A 20,791-nucleotide genomic window follows, 5' to 3' on the forward strand; every position below is an offset into this window, starting at 1 on the left:
TGTTGTCCAGGTTCACTCTTTGGTCAAATTAGAAAAATTGACGTCAGATGTGGTGACTCACACTTGTAATCCCAGCACTTGGGAGGCTGAAGCAGGAGGGTTGCCAGAAATTGGAGGACAGGTGCTGGGTATGGTGGAACACACCTTTAATCCCAGCATCTGGGAAGATATATATGAGAAGAGATATCCAGGCTGGTGAGGGATACATAGTGAGAAGATTTTTTTTTTTTTTTTAATGTCATTACACATATCAGTGTTTGGCAATTGGAGCAGCTTCTGGAAACAACAAATGCTGGCAGACTTGATGGTCCGCACACCACAAAGACAGTGGTGGGGCTGCAAGTGCAGCTGTGATCTCCCAATGCTAACTTTGGTGCCACGGGCCAGGCAAGGACCTGCTCAGTCCCACTGTATCGGTGCTGGGGCTATCTGGACGTCAGCAGTTATAACCTGCTGAATGGCTCCCTGGTGTACTCTAACCTTCACGTTTTTGTGGTTTCAATTTTCAAGCCGCGGCAATGCTGAGCCTTTGCCTTGTCTGCAGAGCTGCAGCTAGACCGGCTTGGATCCTGGTGGGAAGCCCCACCCACTGGGTCCACCCCACTAGGCACGTCCCAGAAAGACTTTTGTCCGCCTTCGGCCGCCTTCCAACGCTTGCCCGCTTCCGCCTTCGTGCACGTGGTCAGCTTCGGGGGTTCCGCGGCGCCGTGAGTGGGTCCGGCGGGACTTTTCTCCTTTCTTAAGCGCTCTGGCTGCGCGATCTCTAGGGGGTTGGCGTGGGGGTGGGCAGAGGCTGCGGGGTCACAGGTCAGCCTAGGATCAGGGGCGCCGCAGGGCCGGAGCCCAGAAATCAGGAAGACGGGGCAGGGATTTCGAGGCTGCAGAGTTTGGCAGGGATCGTTGAAGTCCGGGGTCGGCGCCCGCCACCCCGCAGCGCATGGGCTTCCCCCGCCTGTGGGCCGCACTGCTGAGAGCCTGGGGACGGTGGACGGCGCTCCCAGGCCCGCGCGTGCCCGGGTAAAGATCCCGCGACCCCGCTGCCTCTGTACTGAGTCCCCACGACTGCCCTGAGCTGTCTGCCTCCTTTTGCTTATCCGTGCCTTGTTTCCATCGCTGCCCTGTACGGCCCTGCTGGAGCACTGCCGGCTTGTGTCCGACTCTGCCTCAAACTCCACCCCTGAGTTGCTCCTGTTGCCCAACCCCAGCCACTCTGTCACTGATGAACCAGGCTGGTTTGTCATTAGGCAAGGTCTTCAGAAGCCGCTGAGGCAGGCAGAACTGGGTCCTCTCACTGGGTTCTGTTTTTGTGCCCTTTTACCACCTTGGTCACTCATGCCTATTTTTCTCAGCCTGCCGCCTATGGCTGGAAACAAGGTGCCACCAGCGCTGGCCTCACACCAACCGGACAGGAAGGGCCGAGGTGGCTGGGTCTGGGAGGAGACGGAACATCCTGCCAAGAGGGTCAAGGGCGGTGAGGATGAAGAGCCTCCACGCAAGCTACCGAAGCGCAAAATTGTGCTGCTCATGGCTTATTCGGGAAAGGGCTACCACGGCATGCAGGTGAGGAGGGCTGCGCCTAGACAGCCCCTACCTGAGTCAGCTCCCCTGATGCTACTCAGAGCAAGGCCAGTCCCAGGAAACAGCAAAAAACCATCAGTCTTGGGTGGTTTTCTTCCTCTATGTTTAGGACAGCTCTGTGGCTGGTTCACATGTGACCTTGGGAGCAGTGAATCTTCATTTTTAGGGTGGTGCCTGCACAGTACCTGGGGAACTATGTGACATGGGCAGGCTTACTGAGAGTGGGGACCAGATTGCTGCCAGGTGCAGCTTGTCGGGAATCCTGAGGAGCCTGCGGCAAGATAGGCTCTGTCTCTAACTAGACAGTGTCTTATAAAAGGGACCCTGACCAGTGTGGGTAGAATCTTGTTCATTCTTGTCACCTCTGCTGTTGACATTGTTTTAATTTCTAATTTTTCTTTGAGACAAATTTTCACTTTATTATTATTATTTTTTCTGTGTTAATGGGTGGTTTGCCTGCATGCGGTACCTGTACTGCTCTCAGAGGCCACGAGAGGGTGTACTATCCCCTGGGGCTGGAGTGACAGGCACTTGGGAGCTGCCTTCTGGTTGCTGAGAATCAAACTCCGTCCTCTAGAAGAGCAGCCAGTGCTCTAACACTGAGCCATCTCTCTGGTCACTTTCCCCACTTTTCAAACCTTAATCTTGAGCCACAGGATGGAGTTCACTGCTGTGATGTGTCCAACCAAAACAGTGGCTCCAGAACATAACGTCTGACCAGGCATGATGGTGACTTCGAGAGTGAATGACAGCGGTGACATAAGTCATGTTCTGTTTTACTTTTAATAAACTGTAGGCTGACTGGGATGGTGGCATATAGCCTGTCATCCTGGCGTCCGGGAAGTTGATGCAGGAGGATTGCCAAGTTCAAGGATAGTTGGGGCTACAGGCGGGCCTTGTCCCTCTCCAGTAAGAAATACATAGGCTTCAGCAGTGAAATCGTGGTGCAGTGAGAGTGGGTAGGGAGCGGTGCCTTCAGGCTGAACAGTGCTTTGAATGTGGTCTAGGCTTTGATGTTCCTTTGGACGTGCAGACTGTACTGCTTCCGGCTCCACTGGTCTGCTTTTCTCGAGTAGTTCTGATGGTGCAAGGTTTTTTTTCTTCTGGGCTTTCTCAGTAATATCCCATTTGCCTCAGTTGCCCCACTAGAGATATGACAGAGATGCCCGTCTCACAGAGCTGAGTGAGGGTTGTGGTCCTTTTTGTTACGGTCTTTTTATGTTACTTGGTAAGTGTTCCTGACTTCATCAGTAGCAGTGGGAAACATAGGGTAGAGCAGGCTTTGAAAAGACTGCCTCAACCAGGGAGCCTGGTTGAAGTGTTCACGTGCCCTGCTTCCCTTGGGAAGGATTTCCCTGAGAGTCTTGGCTCTAGTCTCTATTCTGAGGGTTGGTGGGATGCTTCTGACCTCATGGGGTCATCAGCACCATGAACCCTGTGGCTAGGAAAGGTTGAGAGGCACAGCATTAGAGCTGGTTCTGGAAGTGAAGGTCAGCTTTCTGGCATGCATCCATCCCATGAGCTCATGAAAACAGGTTGTCCGCTTTTTTTCTTTAGAGGAATCTGGGGTCCTCCCAGTTCAGGACCATCGAAGATGACTTGGTATCTGCCTTAGTCCAGGCAGGTTGTATCCCTGAAAACCATGGCACAGATATGAGGAAGATGTCCTTCCAGCGGTGCGCTCGTACAGACAAGGTATGTGTCCTACTTGCCTGTGGCTTTTACTGTCCCATGGTCTCAGGGATCCTAGCCAGGGGTCATGCCTGTTGAGTCAGTTGTGGTAGTAGTGACATGGTTTGTGTTCTATTTTACTTTAAAAAGAAAGAAAGAGCTTAGGTTGGCTGAGTTGGTGGTGCTTGTCTGTCATGCCAGTATTCCAGGGAAAGAATAGTTGTTTTGTTGTATGAAGGGCCAGGAGTGCAGATTACTATCTGGTGCTGCATCCCCGGTGGGATGGGCAAGACCCTGTCTTCACTGGCCTTTGCTTTCCTTGGATAGTTCTGAAAGAAAAAGAAAGAGAGATAATTTATTGAGTTATAGAGAGGATTTGGGAGTTAAGAAAAATTACTACTCTTCAGAGGATTAGAGTTTGGTTCCTAATACCCACATCCTATGGGTCAGACCTCCCATAACTCCAACTCCAGGGGATCCAATATGTCTGGCATTTTTGGGTACCTGCTCACACAATTATGCATATCGAGAATATACAATAGTTAAAAACTTTTGGGAAATTGATGACTAGCTAGCTGGGTGGTAGTGGTGATACACAACTTTTTTCCCAGCACTTGGGAGGCAGAGGCAGGTGGATCTCTGTGTTTGAGGCAAGCCTGGTCTACAGAGTGAGTTCCAGGACAGCCAGGGATATACACACTAGTCTGGAATGCAGCAGGTTCAGGGCAGAGACCACCGGAGGCTATTTGGTTCTAAACTAGGCAAGTGTCACAGTGATGGAAGTTCTAGCTCAAAGAGAAACAGGTTATGAACAGTAAGTAGCCTACAGTGCAGACACTTGTATCTGTGTCCCCAGCCTCTGTCCCCATAGCTTTTGGGGACCTCTGCCTGCTTTTGCCTGTACATTGGCTTTTTCCTCCACAAGGAAGGCTAATCCTAAGTCTGTCATTTATCTGCACAGCCAAGGTGTGTTCATTTCAACAGCCAGTCGGTATGAGGGAACTGTCTTCACTCTGTGACACTAGGACTTTTTAAATTATAATTTTAATAATTGTATCATAATCATCATCATTGTGTGCTGGTATGGGTGTGCACAAGTGGACTTCAGTCCTCCTTGGGTTCCAGAGATCAGGTCTGCAGGCTTGCATGGCAGTGTTACCACGTGCTCAGCCATCTCTCCAGCCCGGGTGAGAGGTCTTTGACACCATTGCCTAACTAACATGGTAGGCATATTACCACATGGCTCATTCCACAGAAGAGGTGACTGATGGCCTAGCTTTTGTACTTCACATCACAAGAACAAGTCCCACTGTCTGTGATTGATATGGATATCCATCTGGATTCAATTCTTAGTTGATGGTGGCACTTGGGGACACATCTTGAGAGGATACATCACATTCCTGGGCCTGGGACATACAGAACCATATGGCTAGGCCCTTGTTGGTAGGTCTTTATGACTGGATTGACCTGTGAAGGAGCCTGCTGTGTATAGATCGGGGTGATAACGGATATTCCACAGCATGGCTAGGCATGGGGCAAGTGTCCCGGAACTTGGGAGAACTGCAAGTTTAAAGATAGTCTAGGCTTCAGAGTTTAAGGCCAGCCTTCTCTATACAGCTGGACTCTGTCTTAAAACAAACAAGCAGCAGAACACTGGGCCTTTTTAAAAAAGATTTATTTATTTTTATATAAGTACACTGACACAGTCTTCATACACACCAGCAGAAGGCACTGGATCCCATTCCAGATGGTTGTGAGCCACTGTGTGGTTGCTGGGAATTGAACTCAGGACCTCTGGAAGAGCAGTCAGGGCTCTTAACCTCCAGCCCCACACTGGGCTTTCTTATGCACATTTTTCATCCCTGCAGGGGAGGAAGGATTGTGGCAAGACTGTTGGAGTTAGCTTGGTGTATGTGAGTGAGTTCCAGGCCACCTAGGATCACATTTGGAGACCCACTCCCAAAAGCACCTCCTCTTCCGCCTTAGGACCAGGGTGTGAGGGTTGTGCTGGAGAACAAGGCCCTGGCCCACCTCTCCTCTCTGCTCTGTTTCTATGTAGGGTGTGTCTGCAGCCGGGCAGGTGGTATCCCTCAAGGTGTGGCTCATCGATGACATTCTGGACAAGATCAACAGCCACCTTCCATCCCACATTCGGATTCTGGGTAAGCTTCCCTGTGTAACCCACCTGAGTGACCTCGTATGAACAGAAGCTGTGCTTGCTCTGCCGCCACTGGCCATGCAGGTACCAAGCAGGGGGTGGGGTGCTGTGAAGGTTCGGTGTTGAGAGATCAGTTCCACGGCCTTTGGCTGTACTGCTGGGATAATCTGTGGGTACTTTCCCCATAAACAGTAGTTATGAGGATGCAGACTGTTGAGATGGTGCCAGCAGTGCTCTCGTAAGAGGATGAACCTGGAGCCTTATGCTTGTTCCCCTTTAACTTCTCTTAAGTTTTTTTTTTTTTTTTTTAAAGATTGATGTTTATGAGTACACTGTAGCTGTCTTCAGATACACCAGAAGAGGGCATCCCATTACAGATGGTTGTGAATCACCATGTGGTTGCTGGGGATTGAACCTCTGGAAGAGCAGTCAGTGTTCTTAACTGCTGAGCCATCTCTCCAGCCTGTTCTTGGGTTTGTTTTTGAGACAAGGTCTTTTTGTATAACCCTGGCTGTTTGGAACTCACTGTAGATCAAGTTGGCTTTTAATTTACAGAACTCTGATGATCTCTGCCTCTCAGTGCTGGGATTAAAGGTGTGAGCTACCACACCTGGCTTTAAAACAAAACAAATCAAGCCTTGGTATTTTAAATAAGTTAGTTATTTTGTTGGCAATGCTAGGGATTAAGGCCAGGGCCTTGTATACTCTAGTCAAGTTTGTTTTTCTCCCCTCTTCCTCCCGCACTCATCTCCTTCCCCCCATCTCTAGGTAGGCTCTTGTGTAGCCCTGGCTGGTCTAGAACTCTGCTGTATAGACAGGGTTGGCCCTGAACCCACAGAGATCTGCTTCCTGACTGCTGGGATTAAAGCATTTAGTACTAGCCAAGTTTTCTGTCTCTGAGCTATACTCCCTAGCCTGTTAAGACTTTGGTGAGGGCAGGGAGTTCTTATCCATTCTGACTACACAGTAAAACTCTGTCTCAAGAATAAAGTCTAAATAAGTAATACCTAAACAAACAAAGGAAGACAGCCTTTTGAAGACCTTGCTGTTACCTCCATTCTGTTCTTGAGCCTGTGGTCTTCATGCCTAACCATCTGTAATGGGATCTGATGCCCTCTTCTGGTGTGTCTGAAGATAGTGGTAGTGTACTTATATAATAAATAAATAAATATTTTTTAAAAATTAAAGAAAAGAATATTTAATGAATTACCTGGAAATAACCTCTAGTATGTAGACCAGGCTGGCCTTCCATTCCAGAGTGCTGGGATTAAAGGCGTTTGCTACTGTGTTTAGTCCGGCTTTTTTTTTTTTTTTTTTTTTTTTTAATTGTTTGATCATACATGTATATGGTGTGATCAGAATGTCCCTGATTTCTCCTTGCTCTTGTAACTTCTCCTTGTCCCCTAACTTAGTATAGGAGCTTCAGCTGGAGCATGGTTGCATGTCTGAAGAGAACTGTCTCTCTTTGTCCAGCAACCATCAGCTGCCAACAGCTCCTTAGCTAGGGCTGAGAACCTCCAGTTTTGTTCAGTTAGCATTTTCTTATTGAAATCTGCTCCCTTATCTGTAGAAAGGCTTCTAGTATTCTGGGTCCTAGCTACTCCCCCTCCCATGACTCGTGACTGAAGGCCTGGTCAGAAGCTGCACTGCAGATTTTTAGCCTGGACTTGGTGTTGTTTGCCAACTCCACTCTCAGCAGACCCTTAGGTTTCTTTGTTATTTGGGTTTGTTTCATTCTGAGCTTCAGCACTGTGTGGATTCTGAGTTCGGAATCAGGACTGGGTGCCACTCCCGGGCATGTGGTACCAGAACCATGCTGTCTGGATGTCCTGCCTTGGAAGTGTTTCTGCTCACCTGGGTTTCTGTCATCCTGTCCCCCAGGATTGAAGAGGGTCACAGGCGGTTTCAACTCCAAGAACAAGTGTGACGCCAGAACCTATTTCTACATGCTGCCTACCTTTGCCTTTGCTCACAAGGACCGGGACGTTCAGGATGAGAGCTACCGCCTGAGTGCAGAGACCCTGCAGCAGGTCAACCGGCTTCTGGCCAGCTACAAAGGCACCCATAACTTCCATAACTTCACCTCGCAGAAGGGGCCGAGAGAGCCCAGTGCACGCCGATACATACTGGAGATGTACTGCGAGGAGCCCTTTGTACGGGAGGGCCTAGAGTTTGCTGTGATCAAGGTGAAAGGCCAGAGCTTCATGATGCACCAGATCCGGAAGATGGTTGGCCTGGTGGTAGCCATTGTGAAGGGTTATGCCCCTGAGAGTGTCCTGGAGCGCAGCTGGGGCGAGGAGAAGGTGGATGTGCCCAAGGCACCAGGGCTTGGCTTAGTCCTGGAGAGGGTTCACTTTGAGAAGTACAACCAACGCTTTGGCAGTGACGGGCTGCATGAGCCCCTGGACTGGGCTCAGGAGGAAGGGAAGGTGAAGGCTTTCAAAGAGCAATACATCTACCCTACCATTGTCAGCACTGAGCGGGATGAGCGGTCCATGGCTCAGTGGCTCAACACTTTGCCAATCCACAACTTCAGTGGCACTGCACTTGGAGCGGCGGGCACAGGTGCCAAGGTAGGAGTTTAGTCTAGAGTATGCATCATGTGCACCTATTAGCTGGCTAGGCTGAGTTGTAAGTAACAAGCTGCATCCCAGAGAATCCCCAAAGTTGCCACAGCCCTTGGAGGAGTGGGCTACCTCCTGCTCCACCCTGTGGTCTTGGCTGCCTGCTGAAGTAGTTGTCAACCCCTAGGCAAAGTTTACTCATGGGCTGGCATTGGGCTGCAGCTGCTGAGTAGTGTGTCTGGCTACCTCTAAAGGCACGGGCTGTTTGTGCCTGCTTGTTCAGCTTCAGTCTGTTCCTGTGGCCTTCCCTCTACAAGACTACCTTTGCTCAGAACTATACCCAGGATTCCGTTGTTTTTCCCTAGGCCCACACATGGGAGTGCTTACAAAGTTGGGTCTCATGGTCCTTTTCCTGCTTGTCCCTTTCCTACAGGTCCCCAATTCCCTGGAGGGCAGTGAAGGGGATGGAGACACTGACTGAAACCATAGATGCTGCCACTGCTGTGAGTGCCGAGGCTGGAATCTCCGCACCGCCTGTCACCCAGGACAGGGGAGCCAAGAATTCGGGGGCCAGCATGTGGATGTAGCCTGGCTTCATACCTCAGGATATTAAATTCTCATCCCAGGAATCAGCTGCCTATTTTAGCCCATGCATTGTGTGCATACACCTTAGCATGAAAGGACACTTTTTAAAAAAAAGAAGTGACTTTTTTCTATTAAATATGTTTTGCTTAGTGAATTGTTCTTTTCCTATTTTTCTTCTCTGGTTGTGAGATTAGTAGAACACTGCTGTGTCGGGGAAATCTGAAGGGCAGGCACAGAGGGTCAGCACAGTGAGGGTCAGCGCAGGGTGTGGTTGACAGGGTAGGCAGTAGATGCAGCCACTAGCGGTCTGCTCACAGCTGCTTCCGATACTCTCCCTTCCATCCTGACCTATCCTTTGAGACTATTCCAGTTTCTCTGAAGTGACTACACTGGTGATTTCATGCTGCCTGTTCTTGGGGAGACCTCAGGTGGGACTGGGTCTCAGTAGCCCCCACTTTCATGCCCTGGTGTCCTTTACCTCCTTCTGGCTCTCCTTTCTTATGCCATGTGACTGTTCATGTCCCTCAGCCGTTGGTGGCTTCCACATATCCCTCCTCACTGGACACCCACGGCCACTGCCTCACCACTGGACCTGGACTGCCCCTTCAGCCTGGTGGACTCTTCCCAGACCTCTCTGGCCTTTTATGGGGAGGCATTCTCAAATTTCTAGCACTGTCAGTGCCACAGGGCCCCAAGGCCTGCACATCATCCCATGACCTATATTTTTGGTTTGTTCAGAATGGTAAGCAAGTCACAGCTCCCTAAAGCAGGGAGGGGTCAGGTCCCCAAAATGGGTAGCCTTGTTTTTGCAGAGGAGTTGGGTTTGCTTTCCAGCACCAATATGGTGGCTGGCAACTCTGTATCTAGTGCCAGATGATCTGACAGGCAGGCAGGCAAAAGAGTTAATAGACAATTTATTTTAGGGGTTAGTGGAATGGCTTAGCAGTTACAAGTGGCTGCTGGGTCCATACAGAGGACCCAAGTTCAGTTTCCAGCACCCATGCTGGGCAGTTTATATCAATCCACAATCAGCTCTAGAAGACTCGGTCTCCTCATCTGGCCCCCGAGGGCACTTATTAGTATGTACACCTTATTAAAAGATAAAAGAAAGTGTGTGTACATGTAAGCTCCCCCATGTGGGTTTTAGGAACCTCATTCTGGTCTTCTACAAGAGCAGTAGTGCTTAAATTTCTAAAAGTTAGGGCTGGAGGGATGGCTCAGTGGTTAAAAGCACTGACTTTTCTTCCAGAGATCTTGAGCTCAAATCCCGGCAACCACATGGTGTCTCACAACCATCTGTAATGAGATCTGATGCCCTCTTCTGGTGTGTCTGAAGACAGCTGCAGTGTACTCACATAAATAATATATAATAAATATGTCTTTTAAAAAATTTCTAAAAATTATTGCGTGTGTTTGTGTCACGTGGAAACCAGAAGAGGATGATGTCAGATCTGGAGCTAATTACAAATGGCTGTGAACCACCTGATGTGGATTCTGAGAACTGAATTATACTTCTCATGGCTAAGCCATCTTTCCAGCTATCCTGAACTTTTAAAAAATATTTATTTATTTTATTTATATGGGTTATTATTTATGTGATGCTCAGGTTGAGATCCACCGAATTACAGGCTTCCTTCCTTCCTCCCTCCCTTCTCTTATAGTGTTTTGAAAATTATAATCTCTTTCAAACTCTCACAGCAATCCTATCTTCTCTTGGTTGTGGTTTTTTGCGCACTTCTCTTACGCCTAATGATGCTGGATGTATTTCAGACTCCTGCTTACTGCGTCTTAGGCTCCTTTTTGTTTGGAGGGCTAGTCCCCTATTTCCCATGAAGACAGGGAGTACCCAGAGGAAGCAATCAGGTCGGGGGAACTTTCCTACTAAGCCTCACCGGCTGGAACGAGTCCCCAGGTGGCGTAGCTGAGGGAAACTCAAGTTACAGCATCAACTGAAGAGGCCACGCCCCTCCCCGAGTCTACCGGAACTTCTCCGAGCCCTAAGGCTCCGCCTTGTACTGGTGAGGCCACGCCCCTTCCCGAGTCTACCCGAACTTCCCCGAGCCCTGAGGCTCCGCCTCATACCGGCGAGGCCACGCCCCAGCCCGTGGGCATAGTCCCAGTTCCCAGACCTGCCCAGAGCGCGCGCGCTGACTCGCCTCGTACTGACCGAAGCTGTCCCGCCTCGCATAGAAGAGCCCTTTCGGAGGCGGCTCCGACGTAGCTCTCCGCTCTCCGAACCCCGCCCAACGCGCCTCCCGCATATAGCCCCACCCCTAAACTGGTTCAGAAGCCGCTTTCGTCCTGCCTCCGCCATCTGCAGCGCCTCAGCTTCAGGCGACCTCGCGCGGCTGTGGTCGGCGCTACAGGACAGGTACCGTTAGTCCCTCGCCGCTCGCCGTAGCCCCTGCGCTGCTACTTCCTGTGCCCGCGGACCCGGATGCGCCGAGCGGCTGCGGCGCGCTCGAGCCTCCCGGCTGTCCTGACGCGGGGGAGCGCGGCTCGCGGTGCAAGTCAACCGGACGGCGTCAGCCGGGGTGAGAGGCGGGACGGTGGGCGGCAGGCGGCGGTGGCGTGCCGAGCGGTCGTCTTCAGCGGTGCTGCCGCCCTTGTCGCGTCGGGCCCAGGCCGCGGCGGCGCTTTGTCGTGGGCGGGCGGGGCCGAGGGGCCGGGCGGCGCGGAGAGGGACCGGTGGCTCGGCGCGTGGTCCGGCCTCGGGAAGGCCCTTCTCTGCTCCTCATTCTAGCGGGCCGGGTTCTAGGCAGGCGCGCGGCCGTTTCCGAGCGCTCGGGAAGGCGGGGCTCTTAACGCCCGCTGCACCGTTGGTCGGCGGCGCGCGGCTTCCTTTCGCGACGTAGATCCTTGAGGTAGAGCGGGAAGAGACGCCGGGGACCTGGGAGAGCTCCCCAGGCTGGGGCCCAGAGGTGCACCATCAACCGCGTAGCCGTCTCTCCGCTGGTCTGTGTCTAAGTCCAGTATCCGGGAGCACAGTGACTTGGGGGTTGCGCTCATTCCTGGCAGTATATTTGCGTTTTTTTTTTTTTTTTTTGTGCTCTTGATTTTATGTGTGACAAAACGGTTCTTGTTTTGTTTCGTTTTTGTTTTTATTTCCATTTTAAGACAGGGTAGCCCTGGCCTTTTAACTCGCCATTTATACTAGGCTGGCCTTGAGCACACAAAGATCCTCGGTTCTTGTACATTGTGTGTGTGTGTGTGTGTGTGTGTGTGTAGTGAGACAGATTGACTGAGACTGACTTTGAATGTACATGGTGTGTGTGTGTAGTGAGACAGAGAGACTGACTAAGACTGACTTTGAATGTACATTGTGTGTGTGTGTGTGTGTGTGTGTGTGTATGTGTGTAGTGAGACAGAGACTGACTGACTGAGACTGACTTTGAATGACCACAAGGCAAACTGTATGTTAAACTTTAAATTTTGGGTGTGCGTATTTAGGTTTTCTGAGACAAAGTCTCATGGAAGTCCGAATCAGCCTGGACGGAACTCATTGAGTAGCCTAAGCTACTCTGTAATTCTTAGCAATCCAGATGCCACAGCCTTGGTAAGTTGCAGGTGTGAGCCATCGTGCCTGGCAGTTCCATTTACTTGTTTTTGAGATGAATCTTTGTGTCCCAGGCTGGCCTCGGACCCTGGCCTCAGGTTGTCATCCTACCTCAGTCTCTTGAGTAGCTAGGAGTGCTGGTACCTGCTGCGGTGCCGCCCTTCACCCCCTTATTTATTTTTTTTAAAACATGTTTTCACTGAGTAGTCCTGGCTGGACTGCAACAGGCTGGCCTCGAACTCAAAAGAGATCTACCTGCTTCTGCCACCTGAGTACTAAAGGATTGAACTCCATACTTCTTTTCTGCCCATCTCAATGTTTTAAAAACTCAAGATAGTCTAATAACGAAAGTGTCATTATTTTCTCTTACTCAATTCTAACCTTATTTTGTTTGGGATTATGTAATGAAACTGTGTTTTAAGTTGTGTAGGTACTATGATCTTTTGTACTATGAGTTGTACAATAACTGCCTCATCATGTTGCTGGTACTGTCCCTGTGAGGCAGTTACTGGTGCCGTGGCCACTGTGTTGGATTGCTCTTTGTGGCCCACTCAGGGCAATAACATGCCATTCTGCAGAATGGCTGTCAGTTGTTTTCTGGCCACCTTATTTACAACTACATAGTAAGCTTTCCTTGGGTTAATGCCTCCCTCCAGTTGAACCTTTCAGCTTTCATCTGCCTTGTATTCCTGGGTGGGAGAGAATTTTTTGTGTGCTCTCAGCCACCATTTCCTTCTTTTTTTGTAGTGCTTTACTTAGCCTTTTGGTCACCTCCTCTCCAGTGATTAGGCTCCACTGTTTCTGAGGTCATATATATATGTGATATATATATATATTCTGTGTGTGTCTGTGTCTGCTGTGTGTAAGTGCCTGCCGACAGGAGTCTGATCTGGTGGTTATGAGCTACCCAGCATGGGTGTTGGGAATTCAAACTCAGATCCTCTTGAAGGAGCAGCAGGGGCTCTTGACTCTTGAGCCTTCTTCAACCTTGCGTTTTTATTTTATATGTATAGGTGTTTTGCCTGCATGTATATCTCTGTACCACTTGGGTGCCTGATGCCTACAGAGAGGCCAGAAGAGGGAATCAAATACCCTGGAACTAGAGTTGTAGAGGATTGTAAGTCACCGTGTTGGTGGTGAGAATTAAACTCATGTATTCTGCAAGAGCAGGCAGTGCTCTTAACTGCTGAGCCATCTTTCTAGCCCATGATCATGAGTTTCTTGAGGTTGTTAAAAAGCAAAGAAGTGGAAGCATTGTCATTTTTACTTACATTTATTTATTTGATTGGTGAGCCATAGGTGTCCTTGAACTATGTAGACCTATTTCAACTTGAACTTGTGATCCTCCTGCCTCTGCCTTCTGAGTACTTCCATTACAGACAGGTATGTGCTACCATACTTTGCAAAAAGCCTAATTTTTAATGTGTTTAATCTTTGTGAATGTGTGTGGTACTGGGAATCTCAAATTCAAGTTCCTCCACATGTTAATCAAGCTCTTAACATTGAGTTATGCCTAACCCTTATCCTTAAACAGTTAATGTTTTAATACTCTTAGTAAAGGGTGTAAGTTTTTGGTGTCTGTCAAATGACTTGTTTGGGTATGGAAAGTGTTCTTGAACAGTTTCTCAGGATTGAAGGAGACTACGTTTGTGGGAGAATTTTGAAATGTGAGAGTACTTTGTTGGGTAGAAGAGAAACAGTTTTATGTAGCTAGACCTCAGTGATCAGATGTTAGAAGGCCTTTAGGTGTAGCTGCCACTGACTGCTTTGGAGCTTGATCTCAACCCAGTTGGGTTCTGGCTCTTACTGAGTTTTCATTATATAAGATGGAGACCATTTAACCAATATTGGCTGTAACAACTACTAACCCCCAAAACCTGCTCTGTATGGGCCAATGGGAGTAGTGATAAAACAGTTTACTGTTCAAGTGAGCCTTTCCCTTTGTGATTTTTCTGTGGCCATTTCTCCAAGTGCCATTTTCACCTCTCCTGCCTTTCAGTGTGTGTGTGGGTGTGTGTGGGGGTGTGTGGGTGGGTGTGTGGGTGTGTGTGGGTGGGTGTGTGGGTGTGAGAGTGTGTGTCTTTCGGAGTTTGACCAAAATTAGAACTTATCAGGATATTGTGGCCCAAGCTTAGGAAGCAGTAACAGTTGCATCTCTATGAGTTTGAGGCTAGTCAGGCGTTAAGTAGTCAAGTTATGCCTTAAAGGAAATAAATGAAAATAAAGCTAAAATTTAAACTGTGTTAAATGGGTTATTAGGGCATGTAAATTAAAATTATACATGTGCTCTCATCCCAGTTAAAGTGACAGTTAACAAAAAGACAGTAACGATTGGTGAGCCTGTTAAAAAGGGAGCTGTGGTATGTAGTTGGGGGGAGCGTAAATTAATACTGCTAAAATGGAGCCAGAATGGAAGAAACCTAAAAAGACTAAAAAATGGAACAATGGTGGAACAATCCCATTCCTAGGTATATATATCCAAGGGAAATGTAGTCAGTACATTTGAGATATGTCCATTGTATGCCTGTGGTTACCTGTCCTGATGAGGTTCTTCATCTGTTTATTTAGAAATAGTCTTGCTAGTTGGGCCTAGCTGATCTGGAACTTGCTGTATGGATCAGGCCACCTCCCATTTGTGGTACTACTGCTTTTGCCTTAAGTACTTAGGTTTAATGTATGTGCTACCATTTCTGCATTTAACATTCTTGGTTGTGCAGGCCTTTAATTCCGTCATTTAGGAGGCAGAATCAGGCAGATATCTAAATTTGAGCCAGCCTGTTGTACAGATGGGGGTTTCAGGGCAGCCAGAGCTACACTGAGAAACCCTGTTTGGTGTACCTGTATGGGCTGTTTTATTGGGGTCTTCTGTCTCTACCTCCCTTCCAACCCCCTTAACACAAGGTAGGAAAGAAAGATAGGGGGGAAAGTGGCATAGACCTTTTTAGATTACGTCCTGCTGATTAGGGACTTTGGGTTCCTAGGGGCAAGTCCAGTCTTTGCCATCAGAATAGCTCCAAACAGCAATATAGGTCTTCTGGTGGCTCTCTCATTTATACCCTCTCCAGAGTACTTACCCCAGAATTAAGGCAATCTCATAGCTGCAAATCCCAGCTGGCAAAAATCACGTCCCTGCTTAGTGCACTAGCAAATCATAATCATTTCCTGTGAAACAGCCTCTTATCCCATACCTGGGATTAGAACAAAACATATTCATGTAACTTAACTGGGTCTTTAAAGAAACCAAAATTCTCACTGCAAAACCCTGTCTTGGAAAAAACAAAAAGAAGAGAAGTTTTCAAATGAGTTTATATTTTTATATTATGGGAGCTTTAGTGAAGTATTTATTTTAGAATTTATTTGTATTAATTTAAAGTTGTGTGGGAACACAGGTGCCTGTGGAGATAAGAGGCATCACATTTACCTGGAACTAGAGTTTCTGGAGTTGTACGTATTGGAATCAGATTTGGACCTCAGTGAGAGCTCTCTTCAGCCCACGTTCATAAAGTCTTGCCTTTAGGGCACCTTTGCTCTGGTTTCAGTGTGACTTTTTTTTACAGCTACAGCAGCTTTGCTTTTGTCTGTAACTGTAAATGTGCTTATTCTTTTTTTCCTCAGCAAGTGTGTATTTGCTCTGAATTTCCAACTGTAAATCTAATTAATGGCAGCCAGCAGTAGTATGCCTTGAATGTTTCAGTGTTTTGAAATTTTTTTTCTGCCAGATTAATTAGTATTTTACTTTTGAGGTCAGCCTCAAAATTTCAGGATATAGGCAGAATGTATGTTCTTTGCCAGGATGTAACAGGAATGTCTCTAGTCCAGCTCTGACAGACTTTGTTCTCACCTAAAACCTCACGAGTGTTGTCTTAATTGTCTACATTTCTGTTGGCATTTTGTTCTTCCACATGCCCACAGGATTGTCCTATTAAGAGATGCTAGCACAATAGTGAAGGGCTTTGGGCTGGAGAGATGGCTCAGTGGTTAAGAGCACTGACTGCTCTTCCAGAGGTCCTGAGTTTAAATCCCAACAATCACATGGTGGCTCACAACCATCTATAATGAGATCTGATGTCCTCTTCTGATGTGTCTGAAGATAGCTACAGTGTAGTTATATATAATAAATAAATAAATCTTTAAAAAAATAGTGCAGAAATTCTTCAGCTCACCTTTCCATATCTCCTTTCCTTTACTCAGTTCCAAAGACCTGTGAATCACTACTTGGTTAGATGATAACTGCAAGGATTTCTTGGTGTCAGTTTTCTGTGTTAGCTTCTTTTCTTATTGTTGTAATACGATATTTGATAAGTATCTCAAGTTAACATATAGGTGGTGGTTTGAGGTTGCAGTGTGGCTTGTTTACATCTTGGTAGATCAGAAAACAGGGAGCTTGGGCTAGAACCAAAAATTGAAATGTTAACTTCAAGGCCCACCACATCACTTATTTCTGCTAGCCAGACCACACTTCTGATGCTTCTCCCTACCTCCTACAAAAACACTCTGAGACTTAAGTATTCAAACATGAGTGTGTGGGGGACAGTTCACATTTAGACCAGATACAGAAAGCCAAGTACCTTGTGATCTTATTTGTGCATGGAGTAAAGTAAATTTCAGAAGTTGAGAATAGATTAGTTAAGTGATGGATACCAAGTTACAGGTAAGTGGGAGGAGATCTGCAGCATCCTGGGTGTGCAACAGTCTGTCCTGCGTTTCTGAGGGTTCTCAGCACAGAGGTGATATGATGACCATGATGTCAGAACTGCAGGTGCAGATATCACCACCCCACTGCACCCATGAACATGCACAAAGGATATGTCAGTTTCTAAAAGCTGATGTGTCTTTAATACAGCATTTAGGAAGCTGCACTAGGAGGATCACTCCAAGTTCCAGGTCAGCTTGGGCTCTACAGGAAAATTGTTCTCTTGTTCTTCCTCCCTCCTCACTTCCACAAACAGATGAACAAGAACAAAAGCAGGCCAAATTGTCATATAATAGGAACACTAAGAAAGCTGAGACAGAAGGATTGTGAGTTTGAGGCCAGCCTGAGATACATAGGTTCTAGGTCAACTTGGGCTACATGGTTACACCGCCGTCTCTCATAAAAACTACAAAAAGCTGAGTTAAAATTAGAAACACAAGCTTAGCAATGGTGGTGCAGTCTTTAATTCCAGCTCTTGGAGGCAAAGGCAGGTAAATTTCAAGTTTGAGGCCAGCCTGGTCTACAGACAGTACCTGGGACAAATAGAGCTACACAGAGAAACCCTGTTCTAAAAAAACAACAATTTTTTGTTTTTAAGTTTCACTGTTGGTAGTCCCGTGCTGTCTGTTGGGTATCTGCACCTTATTCTGGGAAAGCACTCTTTTTTTTTTATTAAAAAATTATAGTGTGTATGGGTGTTTTGCCTGCATGTATGTCTGTGTACCTCTATGCAGTATCTGAAGAGGCCTGAAGAGGTTTCTTTAGATTAGAGTGAGAGACAGTTGTGAGCTGTTATGTGTTATGTCACATGTACTAGGAATGGAACCTATTCCCTGCTGAAGAGCAGCTGGTGCTCTTAACCATGGAGCCACCTCTCCAACCCCCTGGGAAGCAGTTTTAGATGAGTGGCTTCTTTACCTTATAGTTGATAGTATTTGCTATTTATTTGTATGTGTGTGTGTTCATAGTTGGGGTCAGGGACACATCTCACAATATAGCCTAGTATAGCTAGCCATCTTGTTCAGGGATCTTTGTTTTGACGCATTTCAGGTGCTGGGATTATAGCAGGCTGCCATACCTACCTGACTTTTTTTTTTTTTTTTTAAATGTGTGTGTGTTTTCTTTATACATATGCTTCTGTACTATGTGCATGCAGTGCCTGCAGAGGAAAGAGAGGGTGTCAGATTTTCTGGAATTAAAATTAGAGACTGCCAGGTGGTGCAGTGCATGCCTTTAATCCCAGCACTTGGGAGGGAGAAGCAGGTGAATCTCTGTGAGTTCCACTCCAGCCTGGTCCACAAAGTGAGGTCTAGGACAGCCAAGGGTACATAGAGAAATCTTGTCTTGAAAAATGTATTGAAACACACACACACACACACACACACACACACACACACACACACATACACACACACACACAGATTGCATAAAAATTAGAGCCTTTTGTAAGCTGCAATGATAGGTGCTGGGAATTGAACCCAGGTTCTTTGCAAAAACAACAAATGCTTTTAACCACTGATCCATTTTTCCTGCCCCACCTGCTTAACTTTTATGTGGTTCCTGGGAACTAAACTCAGGTTGCCAAGCTGATAGATTAGTTTGCCCATTACATCATCTGTGGGCTTTTTTTTTTAAGATTTATTTTTACTTTATATGTGTAAAAGTTTTGTTTAGATTTGTCTGTATACCATATATATGAATATTGCTGGGGATGGCTAGAAGAGGACACAGTTTTCTTAGAACTGGAATAACAGCTGGTTGTGAGCCACCATGTGGATGCTAGGAATTAAATTTTGGTCCTCTGGAGGAGAGCAGCCACCCCTCTTAACCATTGAGCTATGTCGGTCACTGTCGGTCAAATTTTTAAGCAAAAAAACAAAAAACAAACAAAAAAAACCTGATAAGTCAATTTTCTTAGAACAGATTCTGGAAATGAGTCACTACATCAAAGGTTATAGGGTATCCAAGCCCTTTCCACTTTCATACTGCCCTCTGAATTAATTTCCATTTGGTGTTTTATGGGTTTAGGACCATTTGAAATCTGTCACCTCACCTTGCTTCCCAGATCCCCTGCAGCAATGTGTCTAGTGGTCTGCCACTTGTGTGGTTTAGGGCTGCAGGCTTGTTTATCTTGGGTATGTAAGTGGTGACTTAGACATTCTCAAGCTGTTAGGCAGATGTTTGGTTTTCTCTTGGTTAATGTTTCAGTGTCTTTGACAAGTGTATTCTGTGGTGCTGGTGGTAGCCTTTTGTCATGCACTCAAATACCCTTTCAGAGATGCTTGTGGTAGAGAAGTGCTCCTACTACCCAGTTCAATCTCTAGTCCCTGTTCTTGAATGTTTTACTTAATTGTTTTTATTTTATGTGCGTTGATGTTTTGCCTGTAGGTATGTCTATGTGAGGGTGTTGGATACCCTGGAACCTGAGTTACAGAAGTTGTGAGCTGCCATGTGGGTGTTGGGAATTGAACCCTGGTCCTCTGGAAAGGCAGCCAGTGTTCTTAACCTCTGAGCAATCTCTCCAAGCCCTTTTGAATTTTTAACATTTTATTCTTTTTATGGTTTGGTTTGTTTGTTTGTTTGTTTGTTTTTCCTCTTTATATAGTCCTTGCTGTCCTAGTACTCTCTCTGTAGACCAAGCTGGCCTTTAACTCAGTTCCTTCTGTCTCTGCCTCACAAGTGCTGGGATTAAAGGTGTGCACCACTACAGCCTGGCACATTTTTTATTCTTGCATACTCATTTTTGAGACAGGGTCACATGTATGTCTGGATGGCTTGGAACTTTCTCTGTAGGCCAGCTGGCCTTGAATGTAGAGAGATCCACCTGCCTTTGCCTTCTGAGTGTTGATATTAAAGGAGAATCTCTACTCCTGGTATTTAACATTTTAAATTGTATGTGTTTTCTTATTTTGTATATATGTAATGCAAGTGCTCTCTTGTATATGTGTGTTGTATGCGTGTGTGTATTTGAGTGCAGATGTTTGTGTGGAGGTCAGAGGGCAATCTCTAGTGTTTACTATTAACTTTGTTTGAGATAGGGACTCTTCAAACCTACATATATACCAGGCTGGTGACCTGTGACCTAGGCGTTCTCCTATCTCAGTTTCCTGTTTCAATGTAGGAGCCTGGGGATTACAGATTACGCTGTCCTGCTTTTACATGGGTCCTGGGAATTGAAAGTCAGATTCTCTTGTTTGTATAGCAAGTGCTTTACTGAGTTATCTCTGTAGCTTGAAATCCTTTCAAATTCTTCTATTGCTTTAGCTACATACAACTTTATTATTTTGGAGGCTACAAAATTGAATTCTTCTCAGGGATTATTATATTTCTGAATTTTTATTTTATGTCTTTTACATTTAATATCTAAGTGTTAGCTAATAGAAATGCTTAATTATTTCATATTAAATATTTAATTTTTGATGAGTTCATGTTGAATTTTCTCAGTATATCATGACTTTTTATTCCCATCTCTTTGCCCTGGTTTTGTGACTTCTTCTACTTGACTTTGATTCTGGAGCTGGGGCACTCTTAGGAGCTGCCTTGCCTTTGCCCTGACCTCCTGATAGTTGGGGCCATGGATATGGCTACCACATCCAGATTATGAATTCTTATATGTGGAGGTGCTTCTTTTTGCTTTATTTTGTTGACTTGACATTCTGGGATTTTTGTAAAGAGATCATTATATGTGTTTTTCTGGTTTTGTGCCATGGTTAGAATTTTTTTTTAATTTTATGTATGTGCATATACTATAGCTTTTCAGACACACCACAAGAAGGCAGATGGTTGTGAGTCACCATGTGGTTGCTGGAAATTGAACTCAGGATCTCTGGAAGAGCAGTCAGTGCTCTTAGCTGCTGAGCCATCTATCTCTTCAGCCCCCAAGATTTAGCTTTTTGTTACCCTGAAAAATTATCATGGAAAGATTGATTTTTGGCTCATGTTTCAGAAGTTCAGTCTGTGGTTCCATGAGGTCATTGTTTCTGGGT

At 46.6% G+C, this 20,791-nt stretch overlaps 2 protein-coding genes across 11 annotated transcripts in view; both read left to right on the top strand.

Annotated features, from left to right (window-relative positions):
* Positions 1 to 691: 691 nt before the first annotated feature.
* PUS1 (pseudouridine synthase 1) lies at positions 692 to 8,650 on the top strand. Of its 3 annotated transcripts, none has more exons than XM_080940478.1 (6): positions 692 to 707; positions 1,350 to 1,560; positions 3,136 to 3,273; positions 5,309 to 5,411; positions 7,289 to 7,980; positions 8,405 to 8,650. In XM_080940478.1, the coding sequence occupies exons 2-6, from the start codon at positions 1,360 to 1,362 to the stop codon at positions 8,450 to 8,452; spliced, it is 1,182 nt and encodes a 393-aa protein (XP_080796604.1). In that variant the 5' UTR covers positions 692 to 707; positions 1,350 to 1,359; the 3' UTR covers positions 8,453 to 8,650. The 3 variants fall into 3 exon arrangements, with proteins under 3 accessions (XP_080796604.1, XP_080796605.1, XP_080796603.1); XM_080940477.1 differs by lacking the exon at positions 692 to 707 and adding an exon at positions 716 to 1,017; XM_080940479.1 differs by lacking the exons at positions 692 to 707; positions 3,136 to 3,273 and adding an exon at positions 715 to 1,017.
* A 2,338-nt stretch (positions 8,651 to 10,988) lies between these two features.
* Positions 10,989 to 20,791, top strand: part of EP400 (E1A binding protein p400) — a 95,212-nt gene continuing 85,409 nt past the window's right edge. For all 8 annotated transcript variants that reach the window (XM_080941060.1, XM_080941062.1, XM_080941063.1 and 5 more), the window contains exon 1: positions 10,989 to 11,090. The gene's annotated coding sequence lies outside the window, so the exon portion shown is untranslated. The remainder of the gene's footprint in view (positions 11,091 to 20,791) is intronic.

Source organism: Micromys minutus (genome assembly GCF_963924665.1).
Source record: "Micromys minutus genome assembly, chromosome: 29".
Classification (NCBI taxonomy): Eukaryota; Metazoa; Chordata; class Mammalia; order Rodentia; family Muridae; genus Micromys; species Micromys minutus.